Source organism: Sander vitreus, chromosome 22 (genome assembly GCF_031162955.1).
Source record: "Sander vitreus isolate 19-12246 chromosome 22, sanVit1, whole genome shotgun sequence".
In the NCBI taxonomy this organism is placed as follows: domain Eukaryota; kingdom Metazoa; phylum Chordata; class Actinopteri; order Perciformes; family Percidae; genus Sander; species Sander vitreus.
In genome coordinates this window covers 25,944,605-25,961,809 of record NC_135876.1, presented here as the reverse complement: position 1 = coordinate 25,961,809, position 17,205 = coordinate 25,944,605, and the positions used below count along the sequence as shown (strand labels likewise).

The 17,205-nt window shown below is 43.1% G+C and overlaps 1 protein-coding gene across 7 annotated transcripts in view; it reads right to left on the bottom strand.

Annotated features, from left to right (window-relative positions):
- LOC144537385 (collagen alpha-1(XIV) chain-like) overlaps nt 1–17,205 on the bottom strand; it is a 223,784-nt gene that overhangs the window by 184,863 nt on the left and 21,716 nt on the right. For 5 of the 7 annotated variants that reach the window (XM_078281063.1, XM_078281065.1, XM_078281064.1 and 2 more), the window contains exons 4-5: nt 13,283–13,426; nt 11,102–11,182 (exon numbers count right to left, since the gene is read on the bottom strand). The exons of the other annotated variants lie outside the window; for them this stretch is intronic. In XM_078281063.1, the coding sequence (XP_078137189.1) occupies nt 11,102–11,182; nt 13,283–13,426 (225 nt within the window). The remainder of the gene's footprint in view (nt 1–11,101; nt 11,183–13,282; nt 13,427–17,205) is intronic. 7 annotated transcript variants of the gene reach the window in all.

Below are 17,205 nucleotides of genomic sequence, written 5' to 3'. Positions count from 1 at the left end.
GTGTGTGTGTGTGTGTGTGTGTGTGTGTGTGTGTGCTCAAATAATAAGCAGGGTGGAGTCATATAAAAAAGCCACTCTTTTTAACGCTGGTTGGCTTCTCTCTCCCCCATCTGTCCCCTTTAGCCTGCGGCCAGTTAGAGAAGTTTAGAGATATAGCAGGTCTCGCTCGCACGCACGCACACACACTATGTGAGCTTTGCCGTCATAACTATGTCAAACATGTCAGTATGTCATAACTGTTTTAATAAGGAGGAAACAGAAGACTGAAAAAATAAAAAAAATAAAACTAAATAGTGTCAAAAGACCAAAGATCGAAGAGAGTAATAAGAAAAAGTGATGAAAAAAAAACAAACAGATAGCAGTCGAGAGAAAAGCAGAAAGCTGATGAAGAAAAAGAGAGCTTGAGGGGTGTGTGTGTGTGTGTGTGTGTGTGTGTGTGTTCAAATAATAAGCAGGGTGGAGTCATATAAAAAAGCCAATCTTTTTATCGCTGTTTGGCTTCTCTCTCCCCTTGAGCCTGCAGCCTGTTAGAGAAGTTTAGAAATGTTGCAGGTGACCTTTACACAGACAAACACTAAAGTAGCTGTGATAAAACCTCTTCTGAAAAAAACCCACCCTCGATCCTGAGGTCTTAGCCAACTATAGACCTATATCGAACCTTCCCCTTCTCTCCAAGATCCTTGAGAAAGTAGTCGCTAATCAGTTATGTGACTTTTTACGTAGGAATAGTCTATTTGAGGACTTTCAGTCAGGATTTAGAAAGCCTCATAGCACAGAGACGGCACTGGTGAAAATTACTAACGACCTTCTAATTGCTGCTGACAAAGAACTTGTCTCCATACTTGTCTTATTAGATCTTAGTGCTGCATTCAACACTATTGACCATACCATCCTGTTACAGAGACTGCAACATTTAGTTGGCATTAAAGGAATAGCACTAAGCTGGTTTAAGTCCTATTTCTCTGATCGATCTCAATTTGTCAATATCAACGATAAATCCTCCAAGTACGCTAAAGTCAGCCATGGCGTTCCTCAAGGCTCGGTGCTTGGACCAGTTCTATTCTCCTTGTATATGCTTCCTCTAGGCAATATTATTAGGAAACACTCAATTAACTTTCACTGTTATGCAGATGACACCCAATTATACTTATCAATCAAGCCAGACGAAACCAGTCAGTTAGCCAAACTTCAAGTATGCATTAGAGATATCAAACCATGGATGACCTACAATTTCCTGATGTTAAACTCAAACAAAACTGAAGTTATTGTGCTGGGTCCTAAACACCTCCGAACATCTTTATCCCAAGATATAATTACTCTAGATGGCATTGCCATGGCCTCCAGCACTGCTGTCAGAAATCTAGGAGTTATTTTTGATCAGGATATCTCCTTTAACACCCACTTAAAACAAACCTCAAGATCAGCCTTTTTCACCTTCGTAACATTGCCAAAATTAGGAACATCCTGTCTCAAAGCGATGCTGTAAAAACTAGTCCATGCATTTGTTACTTCCAGGCTGGACTACTGTAACTCCCTATTATCAGGATGCCCAAATAAAACTCTTAGGACTCTCCAGCTGATCCAGAATGCTGCAGCGCGTGTTCTCACAAGAATTAAGCGGGGAGATCATATTTCTCCTGTGTTGGCTTCTCTGCATTGGCTTCCTGTAAAATCCAGGATTGAATTTAAAATCCTGCTCCTGACCTACAAAGCTCTAAATGGTCAAGCACCATCATATCTTGAAGAGCTCATAGTACCTTATTGTCCCACTAGAGCACTGCGCTCCCAGAATGCAGAGTTACTTGTGGTTCCTAGAGTCTCTAAAAGTAGAATGGGAGCCAGAGCCTTCAGCTATCAGGCTCCTCTCCTGTGGAACCAGCTCCCAGTCTGGGTTCGGGAGGCAGACACCGTCACCACCTTTAAGAGTAAACTTAAAACGTTCCTCTTCGATAAAGCTTATAGTTAGGGAGTGAGGAGCCTAGACCGGCGAGGGAAGGTGTGTAGCCACAGTCATGACGCACTGCCTCCCTATCTCGGCTTCTCTTCATAGAAAGCTTACTATATTTAGGGTATGAGGAGTTGCAGCGTTCGCCTAGACCGGCGGGGATGGGTGTGTAGCCACAGTCATGGCGCACCCCACCCTATCTCTGCTTCTCCCAATAGAAAGCTTACATATACTTAGGGAGTAATGAGTCGCAGCGTTAGCCTAGACCGGCGGGGGAAGGTGTGTAGCCACAATCACGGAACACAGCCTCCCTATCTCCCCTTCTCTGCAGCTATTAGTTATGCGGTTATAGTTCTAGACTAACAGGATACCTCCTTGGACACACTGAGCTTCTCTCTCCTCTCTCTTTCCATCTGTGTGTATTCGTGTCACAGAAATGCTTGTTACTAACAAAGCTCTGGGGAGCTTATTCCCCGGAGTCCTTATGTTCTTTTTCCGCCCAGCATCATCATCTTGGATCATGATGGCACCTACATCATGGTGGCAGCTGTCGCCGTGGTCATGCCCTACGCCCTGCTGTGCCCTATTACACCCTGCTACGCACTGCAATGCCCGGCTTCGACTTGCTATGTCCGGCCAACGCCCTGCCACGCCCTGTTACGCCCTGCTGTGCTCTACGACACCATGAACTATTATAACTATTACAATATCTTTATTGTGACTATTATTGCTTTATATTTTATATTGTTCATCCTACCCCCAACCGGCACCGTCAGACACTAACTACCAAGAGTCTGGGTCTGTCCCAGGTTTCTTCCTAAAAGGGAGTTTTTCCTTGCAACTGTCGCACTTACGCATTCATGCTCGCTCTTGGGGGAATCACTGGAATTGTTGGGTCCTTGTAAATTATAGAGTTTGGTCTAGACCGACTCTATCTGTAAAGTGTCCTGAGATAATTCCTGTTATGATTTGACACTATGAATAAAATTGAAATTAACACACACATACCAAACCTATCAACTATTTCTGCCAACGCAGTCCGAAAGGAAAACATATTAAACGACTAAATAAAGAAGACAGCAGAACAGATGACTGTTAAAATGAGCTAGGTTCAAACAGTTACATCACGAAGAAAAATACTAGAGATGCACAAGAACACGGAACCACAACTCTGACGGCATCAAGACCGAAATGGTTGGCTTTGCTAATTCATGCAGCGGTGGAAGAAGTATTCAGTTGCTTTACTTCAGTAAAAGTAGCCTACTAGTATCAAACAGTAAAGTCCTGCATTGAAAATGTTACAAAACTATGTATCATCAGGAAAATGTAGTTTGAAGTATTAAAAGTAAAGAACAATCCTCCCATTTTAGAAAGTGTTTTAGAGCTGTGTGTTTAATGGTCTGATCATCTCAGCTGGACTTGTAGGCCGTTATATGCACGGGTTTCCTTTTTACAAACATTACTGCGTACGTGTGCATACCGGAGGTAGAAAGCCAGATTGGTATGGTGGGCCACTACTGCAACAACCTGAAGTATTGAAGCTTTCCTTATTGTTTGTATATAAATAAAACGTGATTTTAGTTGGATCTGTTTGTCTGCCCTTCTTATGGCTTGAGGCCATAACCTCCGCCGGTTTTTGGCAAAAGCATGCTTCCCCCTAGGTATGTTAAACATCAGGCACCCATCACTGGCTCTGTCTGTACAATTAACCATGCAACAGCTCCTTGGCATTTTGACTTACGCTATGCTGCTACTACTACTAGCTACACGACACACGTCTTCTTTCTGCCTCCCGCTTGCGTGCGCAAGCAGTGATGACGTAGCAGAGAAATCCGTGTATTGTTGGCTAGTTTCATTTAGAATAAAACTGATTTTATAAACGACATGTGTTTTGTGTGCAGGAATCTTAAACCTACATTGTGTAATTTTTTGAGTTGATTCTTAGCAAAAAAAAACCTTGTTCTTTTCACAAATATGTGCTCATTCACGTGTCATTACTTCCACCAACTACTCAAAGTATTCTCATAAGCGTAGAATCTGCCATTTAGAATCATTCAGAATACATACGGGCAAGTTGCTCGAATGACGGCCGCCATGTAGCGCGTCCATCTTTAAAAGACATTAGCCAAAGAGGGACATACCTCCGCATTTCGCCCTCTTACACTCAGTGACACCATGACGAATGCCAGGGGGAGATTACTCGAGTGGTCGTTAAGACTAGAAAGGTCTTAAGGTCAATTTACCATCTGTAAAACAGAGTCTCTCCATAAAGAAATCGTGCTAAAGGACCACTTTACGTCTCACGTTTACCAAAAAAAATGCCATTTTGCCAAAAAAGTCACTCAGCAACAAATGACTAATCGACTCAAGAAATCTTGGTCGACTGAGACCAAATGACTGATTAGTCGACTAACTGACTATAGGAGGCAGCTGTAATGATAATGAATATTAACTTTATAACTGTACGTTAGTCGTGCGTTTATGTCTAATAATAATAATTTCTACATAACTTTTTACCTAACTAACTTTGGGTTCAACGTTGGAGGGGTTGAGATCTCCAAATATCTAGGGAGGTCCCGGGACATGTCTGCACGTATTCAGAAAAGCAACAAACCAAAAATTGTAGGAAAAAACAAAACATTAGAAAAAAAAAACGTTGAAAAAGTCAAAAGGTGGCAAATGTAAAAAAAAAGCGTGAAAAACGTTAGGGAAAATAACCCTCAAATAAAAACTTCGGAAAAAGCCCAGATTATTGTAGGGGGGGTTGTAACCCCGACCCCCCTGTAACCCCCGCTTCGATCTTCAGTCGTCTACATTAATGTAAAACTTCCAAAAAAATCAACTTGATGTGGAAGTGATGCCAGTTTATTTCGTCCTTTGCAGAAAAGGTATTTCATATGCTGCTCTGGCGTACGTTTGCAATAATCACCATTTGTAAATGATACAGTTTTAAGACTTAAGACTGACACAAGGTGACGGATGCCAGAGAGACAAAACAGAAGACGACTGACAGAGAGTAGCAATCTTGCAACACCCGAGCAGCAGTAATGAGTCAGAAAAAGGACTTTTATGGAAGTCCTCGCTGTAATTATCTCGGCGTTTTGGATCGGATCCCTCTGGACTCGCTGCGCGCCTCCTCCCTCCCTCCGGTCTGCTCTCTCTGCTTCGACTTGCCTTGTGCAAACACAGCCCGATGAAGTCTAGCACCCGCTTTAAAACATCAGTCGAGCCATAAGTGCCCTGGCGGAGAAATGGCTGACATCAGATCTGTCTCATTTCTAAGTATCACTCTTGAACATCCGTAAAGACGCAGCTGTCCTCCATTCTGTTTATTTATCACGCCTCAAAAGGCTCCTATGTTTCAATAACGCGCCCCTATTTCTGTACACATGAAGGCATAAAATTACAATCCAGAAATGTTTGTAATTACATTTCTTCTACAGTGCATTTAATCATCAAGCTATTGAATTTGAAAAATATTTTCCTTTTTTTCAAGGCCGCTGCAAACAAGCTCCAAAAAATGCATCACCAATGGACTTGCTCCTGATTGGCTATCTTCATTAGAAAAAAAACACTACAATCCGTCCAAGCAAGGCAGCATTTGAAATGGATAGCACCCAGTAAGTAGCCTGACGTCATCATACTCAGATTCTAGTCAGAATCTGAGTCTGATGCTGCTCCACTGGGCTGCAGATTATGGGGCGGGTTTCAACCCAACCAGGAAAGAAATGCCTCTGCACTCAATTGGATAGACCTACAACCAATCAGAGCAACGGATAGACCTACAACCAATCAGAGCAACAGAGTATGTGACGCATGTTGAACTTTTGTTGAATCCCGTAGGAAGGACGGCAAAAACATCGACAAATGCCTTGATCGCGGTTCTCTGTTCCTCTTTTAAAATGAATGCGCCGTCGATATCTTCTCTCTCTTTGGTGACGTCGTTGATTACGTTACTGTTGATCATCTGTCCATCATCGTATAAAGCCCGCCCTGGCAATTTGATTGGTCCAAACAGCTCTGGTTGGAGCATAGTTGCTCCACGACGGATCAAGTCCAGACCGAACTTCCCGACCTCAAATGTTGTGGGCGGGGCTAAGTTCGGCTGGCATCCAGGCTACCCAGTCAGTGGGTTTAACCAATTTAAGTTACAAAACACATCCTAAAGAACAATATTCTGAATCATGGGGGGGAAAAAAATAAAAAAATATATCATAAAACCTGAATACTGCGTTTACTTTTCAAAATGTTCATGCATCCCAAAATATCTCTTAAGGGTTTTGTGTCTAAAGTTATCGAGGGTCATTCACGGACCTGGTGACAGCTAGTCTGATCAACGGAAATACATTTCCAGGATAAAGTCTGACAGCCACCGTCAGGCTTTGCTCCTCCCCTTCCGCTCTCTCCGTGTGTTGCCGTTCTCAAACTCTGTTCTCTTCGGCAAACAACAACAAACTTCGAGCTAGTGAGCTACACGCTGAAAATAGCAAGTTTAGAAGAATATTTGGACGGTGCAACAAGACAGGCCTGCTTGGTTCTTTCGGGGAATGATTCTAAAGATTTACAAAGAATGTGTTTAGGGCATTTCCTCTCTAACTGGGACGTTTTGGGACTGATTGGTTGGATTGCTGTGGACGAAGTACACACGGAGACACACTGGTAAGAGCTAATGAGTTTTAATTATGTATCCAGCTAATTTAAATAGCTCACGTTACTGTATTGTGTCAACAGTTAACTTCATGTAATATTATATGTGGCGTTTTCTTATGCGGGGTGCAAATGTTCCACCAAAACAAGTTCCTTCCTGAGACTGTTCAGGAGACTATTTGGAGCTTAGCGCCGCCCAAGACCGTTGTGATTGGTTTAAAGAAATGTGAACAACCCAAGTGTTTTTTTCTCTTATCTCAGAATGCATCCAGGGTTTCACCCAGCACTTTGCCGCTAAGGCGGCCGCCTAAGCAACACACGCCTGCCGCCTTAACTACGTCGTCGTCGAAAAATAAATAAAAAATGTATATGAGCGATATCCGTTGTGTTACTCTGTCCCGTTTTCTCCCTTTCATTCCAAACCACACAGTTGAAAACCTGCAGGTGGAGGCCATGGAGACAGGCTCGGACATAAACTGCTGTGGACTTGTGTCAGTCTCGCAAGCGTTTTCACTAAAGTGGCTACATGCATTAACCGGTACAAGCCTACAGCTGTCCGCGGACACGGAGTGCGGAAAATGTGTCAGAGCCTCCCGCATAGGTGAACTGAGACTCTGTTTCCTGCTCGTCGGTCAATGGTTAATGATCAGTTAACATTTCATTGTTCTATCTTTTGGAAGGCTGGCAGCCAAAAATCGCCACTTACTAGCTAATTAATTAGCCTGAGGTAAACGATAGCTATCAGGAAACAGCAGTGACGTGGTGGCTGGCGTCTGGTGTGTGCGCCAGTGTGTGTGTCCGCCCGCCCCCGTGAAGCTCCGACATACAGACAGCAGAGGAACAGAAGAAAGTAGCTGCACCTTCGCCAAAATGAAGACTGAAAAACAGAACTATTTTGGTACAAACATTTACCATGTGGCAGATAGCCACATACGCAGATACAGATAGATATCATTTATTAATTATATATTATTAAAATGTAATATTTAGTGTTTAATAAATAATTGTTAAATGTAGCACAGAGTCTGTAGTCTATCGCACAAACAAGCCCTCCCCCCCCAGATGCTAAAGTCCAACCTTCTGCAGCTAAAGACACAGAGGAGACGAGTTGCTCTTTGCAAGACACTGTTGGAGTCGGAGTTGTCTGAGTAACAACACCGACGGGACTTAATGGTGCGTACAATTGCACCTCGTAATCTCATGCTGCGTTCAGGACATTTGGTGCTCTTATACTTCCTCACCTTACTTATTTCACAAGTTGGGAGTGAGAACCGGTTGGTTACACGGCTCGATACCACGTGAGAAAAATCAGTAATTGCATGAAAACCTCAGACAGGTTTAAAAATGACCCCTAGGACTTCAGAGTTAAGTTAGACCAAGAGTAATTTCAGCTAGAGGCAGAGAAAATTCCTGACAGGTTTGTAAAGTTTCTGCTGTCTGGAGGAGAAAGAAAATACCAATCACCAAACCTCTCCTGGCGAAGTCAGGTGCTGCCGAGACAAGAATATAAAAAAAGGAGTCAGCCTGTTATTGCATTGTAAGTGATGAGGCGAAGAAGAGGAGAAATCTCTGCTGCAAATGTTAAGTATTTTTCCTTTCTCTCACCTTCTGATTTAAGAGACAAACACACAAATCTAAGCAAGCTGCAACACAAACGTAACTACAGACAGGTAAGGACAAACTAAACGTGGCAGGGCTGATTGAGACGCACTAATTAAAAGTAGATTTAGATCAGCCAAAAAAATCTTTAAACTGCCAAGTTTGTATCCCGTTGTGACAATTTTCAGAGCACAAGCTGTAATTTGGGTTTGAGATGTCTGCCAGAAGTCCCATCTGCACCGTCATTAACACCATTCCTCCATTTCAAGGCTTCAAAACACACACCACCACTCACACAAAAACATTTTCAAAAGCTGCAAAGGAACACGGCGCAACATCAGGTTTTTGGCAACAACAAAAGAACACGACGAGGTAAACACACGTATGTTCCAACGAAAAGGTTTTTTGAATTCTTTTTTCGGATTTGATGCAAACAGAAATGAAAGTAAGAGCATGGCTGCTATTCAGAAATGCTTCCAATATTTTGTCCACGGCTATATTCTGTTCATTCATAAGGGAACAAAATATGGGACAAACCTTTGAATACAGTGGTGCTCACAAGTTAATGAACCCATATTAAAGTTGACTAAAAAGAGGAATAAAAAAAATCATCTTTTGGAAATTGATCTTAATGCCTTAATTAAGAAAATTAGGAAAAATCCAACCTTTAAAAGGACACCAATTTTCTTTGTGACTGAATAATGTATCGTAAATAAATAAATGTTCTTCCTCAAAATACAGGGGGCATAAGTCAGTACACCCCTATGTTAGATTCACATAGAGGCAGGCAGACTTTTATTTTGAAAGGCCAGTTATTTCATGGATCCAGGATACTATGAACCTGATAAAAAACATCACATACCCTTCACCATACCCCCACATCATCACATCCCCTTCACCATACCCCCCACATCATCACATCCCCTTCACCATACCCCCACATCATCACATACCCTTCACCATACCCCCCACATCATCACATCCCCTTCACCATACCCCCACATCATCACATACCCTTCACCATACCCCCACATCATCACATACCCTTCACCATACCTAGAGATGGGTACTAGATGGGGTACTTTCCATAAAATCATCTCTCAATGCAAATCAAACCAGCTATTAGGCTAACTGAAATACAACCATGCCGATCTCTAGGTATGGTGAAGGGTATGTGATGATGGGGGGGTATGGTGAAGGGTATGTGATGATGGGGGGGTATGGTGAAGGGTATGTGATGATGTGGGGGGTATGGTGAAGGGTATGTGATGATGGGGGGGGTATGGTGAAGGGTATGTGATGATGTGGGGGTATGGTGAAGGGTATGTGATGATGGGGGGGTATGGTGAAGGGTATGTGATGATGGGGGGGTATGGTGAAGGGTATGTGATGATGTGGGGGTATGGTGAAGAGTATGTGATGATGGGGGGGTATGGTGAAGAGTATGTGATGATGGGGGGGTATGGTGAAGGGTATGTGATGATGTGGGGGCCAAGGGAACATTATCAGGATCATAGTATCCTGGATCCATGAAATAACTGGCCTTTCAAAATAAAAGTCTGCCTGCCTCTATGGGGATCTAACATAGGGGTGTACTGACTTATGCCCCCTGTATTTACAATTACATTTTAAAGGAAGAACAATTATTTATTTACGATACATTATTCATTCACAAAGACAACTGGTGTCCTTAAAGGCTGGATTTTTCCTATTTTTTTTTTAATTAAGGCATTAAGATCAATTTTCAAAAGATGATTTTTTTATTCCTCTTTTTAGTCAACTTCAGCATGGGTTCATATACTTATGAGCACCTCTGTACATCAGCACACCATTACAACACCAACACACACACGATAAAAAAAAACAAAAACACTTTTATGGTACACGAAACAAGCATTGAAATTCTTTTTGTGATGCTTTGAGATATTTTGTTGAGATATAAATCTAAACCGTGATTGTAACGTCAAAGTAGAGTCCAGTGCTTCTGTATGAAAGAGACACAGTTCAGAGTTTTAGGCTTACCCATTTGTTTCCCCTTTTCCCCCAGTGCCTGATTGTGCACAGCAGCACGGGGCGCTTACAATCACCTTCAACATCAAAATAGGCTCGTTTGCCACACTCTTCTCTCGATTCATTTCCCGTTTGTTGCAGGCTCTCTGTTTTCGTTTCATTTCCTTTCTCTCCAATTTACTCGGGAATGAGGCTGGATGGTAATCGCGGTGTGAATGCAGGACAATTACATGTGTGGCTTGCTCCTTCGTTCTTCCTTCTTTAAATGAGTGAGGACAGTAATCATAAAACATCACGAAATGGCTTCGTTTCCAAAAGGACGGACAGAACTAGTGGGGGAAAATGTCTTTGATTTACAGGGCGAACTAAACTCGTTCCACACCCCCGGGAGTGAAATCAGACGTTTGGGAGAAAAAGTCTGAGGCCTCTTCAGCTTCCACTTACCTGCTTTTGTCTAACTTTTTTTTTCCTTCACTCAAACTCTGAAGGAGTCAGGTCAGGGTATAAAAAAAAAAAAGCGAAAAGAAACACGACGTGTCAGTGTTGGAGCAATCCTTTTACAACTTTTTCTTCACTAAAAGAAAAAGCCGCCTGCATTCTGGAAAACTGAGCCGAGAAGAGAGAACGTGGTGCATCTCAGTCTTTTCCAATTTGTGGTGAAAAACTCGATCGTGGTTGCAGGACACTTTTCTTGCCCCCCCCCCCCGCCCTTTCGTGATTGTTCTTCTAGAATGACAGGTTGTCTTCCTGACATGGCATTTCAAAGACAATCTCCTGCTCTTCTTACACAGAGAAAGTCTTGACACCAGACGACGGGAGACTCTCCCAGCAGACAAGACGCGTCAATCATTTCCCGTTTCAGTGTCTCTCTTCACCTGGCTTCCTTGCCGCGGTACTTACCTTCTGAGATCTCGTTGGTTTCCTCGGCGACACCGCTGTCTCGTCCCCTCTGAGACTCAACCATCTCGACGCCCGATTGAGCTGGAAGAAACAACACATTGGTGCAAGAATCTACATTAATGAACGCTAGCGACACAGAAACCTGGACGGGATGCATGTCTACGAGAGATAGAGCGCGCGCCCATATATAGAGGTTTACTCCTCGACGCAGCGGCCGCTGGTTCGACCCCGACCTGCGGCCCTTTGCTGCATGTCATTCCCCCCTCTCTCTCCCCTTTCATGTCTTCAGCTGCCCTATAAAAATAAAGGCCTAAAATAACCCAAAATCAGTCACTCAGTTGAACCCAAACTTTAAGAGCGGCTATTCATTTAGCTTGACTGCCGTTGGAGAGTTTCTGAAATCGAATGCCGCCACAAAAAATAAACAGCGGCAGCAATGATTTTAAGTTGCTTAAATGTCACACATCATTACCCACATTTACATTTCAATTTGCTGCTACAAAAGTGTTTCTCATTCAGTGGTGCAACAACAACAAAGCATTTGTCAGCACGCGAGATCACGCGATCGAGATACTGTGATATTATGCAGTTTCTTTAGTTGTGAAGAGCAGCATGATATTGTAAGTTGTTGGATCAAAGGGCTTTTTCACCCTGACATGATGCATAATAATAATAATAATGTCCTGTTTGAAAAAGGTTGAAAAGCAAATATTTCTGAATATTCGGATCCAGCCCCAACTCCAACACTAAATGACACAGAATTACTGTGTTGCTCTTCAGGTTCAAACCACCAGGTATATTGGGCTTTAGCCCCACCCCAATCAGTGATGTCACAGCAGGTATTCTGCCAGTCACAGCTGATGGAAAACACCCGCTGTGACATCACTGATTGGAGCCAGAAATGCAGGCTCACGGTCACATCGAGATCAGACCATCAGCAGTATTCTGTCATTGGTGATTTAATGTGACTGCCACCTTTTATATCAGTATATCGTACTTATACATAGGGTTGGGTACCGAAACCCGGAGCCAATATGGTACCAAGCGACCGGTATCTACCGGACCGAATAGCAACACGGACTTCGGTGCCTCATTTCGGTGCCACTTAAAATGCCCGCGCTGCCCTCTGATGCTCCGAAACGGACGTTAGGGGGAACAGAAGCATCGCTGCACATGACGCTAGTTTACATTACACCTGAGAGCAGGTAACGTTAGCATACCGTTAGCTAGTAGCTGGGTTAAACACGGTTTAAATGCTGACAGCTAAACGGTCTAACGTATGACACGTATTTCCAACACATTCTCACTCCCATCGCCTCAAAAAGCGACGCTTGGTGACGCAAAAAGTCTCCTTTAGCGTCATATTTAGATGGGTTTAGTGGGGACCTTCTGGCGCTCTGGGTCGTGACGGACGTTTAACTGACACGCAACACAAGAACGGGACAGTTAGGTTTAGGAAAAGATGGCGGGTGGGGTTATAAAATGTACGTTTTAGTGACAAGCGGGACAAGAACGGGACCCGGACCCCGGTCTCCTGGGTGAGAGTATTGTGTTGTTGGACCCATCCAACCCCCCCCCAAACTGCCTACTTACGCAAATGTTTGGTCTTTTATTCTACTCTCTACCGTTGTCTCTCTTAATACTACGTCATCGCGCTCGAGCTGCTGCTCTGCCCGGTGCGTTTCATACAGACGCTAAAGTCCAACAGTCTGCAGCTAAAGACACAGAGGAGACAAGCTGCTCTTTGCGAGACACTGTTGAAGAAACAACTCCTCGTAAGGTCATGCTGCGTTCAATGTTGTTGTGAAGTACACTTCTGCTATCTAGTGGTGTTTCTTTTTGTTGTTTAACAGCAACTGACTGGTGAAATGAGATATTGTTCTTACATTTTAAATAAATCATTTAAAATTTGGCCATATGATCTTAGGAATAAACAAGCCTTTCCTTAATGTCGCCATTTACCATTTTAAAAGTATTGTTTTAACACCAGTATTGGAAATAAGCAAAACCATACTAAACCCTACTTACACAACCTTAACGTGTATGGTGCTTCTTCTATAAAACTGCCCAATCTGAAGACAGCCTGAGCCTTTCTGGACGCATCAATCTAACACCATCATGACGTCATCGGGGGAGTCGTACTACAGTGGGTTGTAGCTTTAACGAGTGAACGTCTCTTACCTTCATGTTTGGCCTGGAGAGGTTTGCTCTGCTGTCCTCCACTGACAGCAATGATCTTAAAGTTGTATTCTTTAGAGGGGTCAAAGTCTTGGATGAGCAGCTTTGCTTCCTGCTTCGACACCTGAATCTCCTTCTGCTCTCCACCTGTTCCAGGGTAAGAGAGTCTGATGGTTAGAGAGAAGACACGGTTGGCTGATTTAAATCCTGGCCACACATAGGGAATCATTTCTGAGATAGTTATTTAATTATCAATTAAAGGAAGTTTGAGTGCTAGGGGTGAAGAAGCCTGACCAACAAGGAGAAAGAGAGGACGAAAGTTGAAAATGTTCAACTTGATGCAAGTAAGTAAAAGGTGGTAAAATAAATTGAAGGTTGGTTATTCATAGGGCTGTGTATTTAATCAATATCGCAATATGGTCAACTGCAATTTTCAAATCGCAGGAGGCGCAAGATTTGTTAAAGGCTAAATTGTTGCCCTATTGCTTTTATGTAGGCACTTACACCCAAAGTCCGGTTTAGAGCGTAGCAGGAAATGTTTCAGCGGTCTGAACCGAGTCTCCAGAGGCTGGTTTTAGAACGTAAGAGACGTTCGAAAACCCAAACGATTCCACTCACGGCGATACCAGCGGCCTACAGCGAGAAGATGATCGTCCCCGTCCCTCACCTCCCTCCCTCGGCCCAGAAGGCACACAGACATCCCTGCACTTTTAGATACATATTAAAATCAGTTGGTTTTTTTTTACCCCCCTCCTTTCTTTAAAATTAAGCACTACCCAAAGGCAACATGTTGCAAAGCGAGCTGTGTGTGGGCATGTCTCAGAACTGACGCCATCGTGCTTTGGTGAAAATGTCAAGGCATTTTAAATAGCTGTAGGAATATGAAAAAAAGGCATTAAAGCTTTCTGGCACATGGGAGCGTTACTGTTGAACCCACAAAAAAAAAAAAGAAGCTTTTTCATCAGGCTTAGCAATGGTTAAAGGGAATTCCCTCGCCTTCAAACAAAAGAAAAGTGAACACTGAAGCAAACCTTGAAAGCAGCAAAAAAGGCCAACATGTTTTTGCTCTTCTACAGAAGCCGCAGCCCCTTTGCTTTACCTTTGATTTATCGGTACCCAACATCCGTCTTTTTCCATTTACTCTGTTTGTGTCTCTCCGGCTCCATCCTTCACTCTGCCCTCTGGTATCTCCCTCTTTTTATATTCCTGTGTCAGTCCATCCATCCATTCCACTCTCCCGCGGTGTCAGGGGATGGCAGCCGGTGCTTACGGCGTCTTATCTGCCATTTTCTCCATTACGGTGATCAAACAGACGGCCCGGCCGTACCAAGAGCTACAAGTTTACTTCGCCGCTGGCTGACAGCCGCACTCGAGGCAGAGGTCGACTTCACCTTCAAACTTCAGGCAACAAAATGAAGTAAGGCAGGTCTGTATCTCTGGTGAAATATTTAGTTCCAAGTAGAAAAGCAAGGTACCAGCACTCTAAAAAGATGCTCCAAAAACCCCCAATTTATAGCGTACAATTACAGTTACGCCATTAGTCGGCTTCATCAGGAAGTACTCAACATTATGGGTGGGACAAAATATCGATACGGCAATATATCATTGTCCTTTGTGTGATTTTTATGAATAATTAAAAGGCGCTCTGAACAGATCTCCCTTCTCCCAGCATCGCCGCTTCACGGCTCCTCGAAGGTTGTGCGTTTTTCTCAAATCTGTTGTAGCTTTTTCCGACTATTTTTTTCAATGTTTTGGCGCTTTTTCAGAGTTTTTTTGCTTCTTTGTTTTCATTATTCACTTTTAGGATCCAGCACCCAGCCTTCAAAGATTTCTAAGTATCTATCTATACATACATACCAAGTATGTATCGTGATATTATTGGTATCGTGAAATCCAGGGATTTTATATAAATAAAACAGGTACATGAATGAATGAATGAATGAATGTCTGTCACAGCCCACTGAAGGTTTCTATGTTCAGCATGTCGTTGGTAGAACAAGCTGGACTCTTGATTGTGAAGAAGGCCTGAGGGCTGAAACGTCATCTAAATAAAGTAGAGGAATGCACACGGAGGCAGAGTGTTGTCTATTTCCAGTTATCAACACCTCACTACCACCCTTGGTTATACTTTTCTATATTTATAGAACAAACCTGCACCAACACTAATAATACTGCCAGTATCCACAGACTTCTTCAGCTGCTGACAGACACACACACACACACACACACACACACACACACACTTAGAATTTTATGTCTGTCAAATAGAGCTGCACAATTAAGGCCACCGATGTGTCAAACCACTCTGAATTAAGTTAGGGCTGCACCATATGAGGAAAATATGCGATAACGTTATCGATATCGCGATAACAATATTACTTGCGATAAATAAACAGATACTAAAGTGAACTCAGTTTTGCCTTTCTGCTCCTTTCAGTATTCTGCTTAAATACAAAAATTGCTTATGGAATTTAAAACAAATGAAAGGAAATCATTCCTAACATTCTTGTACTGAACAAACTGAACATTTAATTGAATATAAAAACACCACAAAAAAGAATGAAGTGCAGTTTTCTACCGATATTTTCTTTCAGCAAACAAATCTCTGAGCCATACGCTGCAGCCTTGAGCCATACGCTGCAGCCTTGAGCCCCTGCGCTGCAGCCTTGAGCCACACGCTGCAGCCTTGAGCCTACACGCTGCAGCCTTGAGCCACGCGCTGCTGCCTTGAGCCATGCGCTGCAGCCTTGAGCTACGCTGCAGCCTTGAGCCATACGCTGCAGCCTTGAGCCATACGCTGCAGCCTTGAGCCATACGCTGCAGCCTTGAGCCATACGCTGCAGCCATACGCTGCAGCCTTGAGCCATACGCTCTTGAGCCATACGCTGCAGCCTTGAGCCATACGCTCTTGAGCCATACGCTCTTGAGCCATACGCTCTTGAGCCATACGCTGCAGCCTTGAGCCATACGCTGCAGCCATACGCTGCAGCCTTGAGCAATGTTTATTGCGCCAGTTGACATTGCGCTGACGATAAAAAAAAATTTACAAAACGGTATATTGTGCAGCCTTAAATTAAGTATTGTGGTGCTGCAGAGACGTCCCAGCCTACAAAATCCTATAGGACTAATGGAAAAAAAATAATTTTTTTTTCGTGGCTTTTAATTGCCTTTATTTAGAGTACAGACAGAGAGAGGGGGATGACATTCAGCAAATGGGCCGCGGGTCCGAACCCGCCATCTGCGACAAGGACAAGGTGAGCTAACCAGGCGCCCCAATTTATATTTTTCAATGAAAATGAGAATAATGACACTAAATACCGTGAATCATACCGCAATATCAGTCAAAATAAACGCGATTAGATATTGTCCTCATATCGTGCAGCCCTACTGTCAAAATAGTTTTCAATTCATCTTTAAGATGCCACGTTGAAGACTGAAGCGGTTTTCATGCTACTTGCGGTCAAATTATTCAAACTATAATTACAATACAACACACAATCAAGTCTTAAGGATAGATATCACGTCCATAAAAATGTTTTTTTTTTTACTTGCTGCAATAAAAAGCTTGGCCCGTTTTCAAACTGAGTAATACCCCGTATGATTATAATCCCAGAGCAGCTCAAGACCTGCACATATCCTCACGATATAACTCTGATTACAGTCTATCAATGTCTATCTATGACATATTTCAGAGTGTAAAAGCAATAAACATAATGTCCATGTTGTGAAGAATACAGATGAAGAGCGGAGCAGCCAATCATAAACCAGTTTCTATGACTCAGTGAAGTTCTGCATTTAACCTTCTGTGCCGTTTCTGAGATTGACAGTGATGGTGCAGGCCTGCAAGGAGCCGCGGTGTCAGTTGTTACATTTTATTAGGTACACCTGGCTGAGACGCATGCAGGCTAGCCCCTCAGATAAATCCT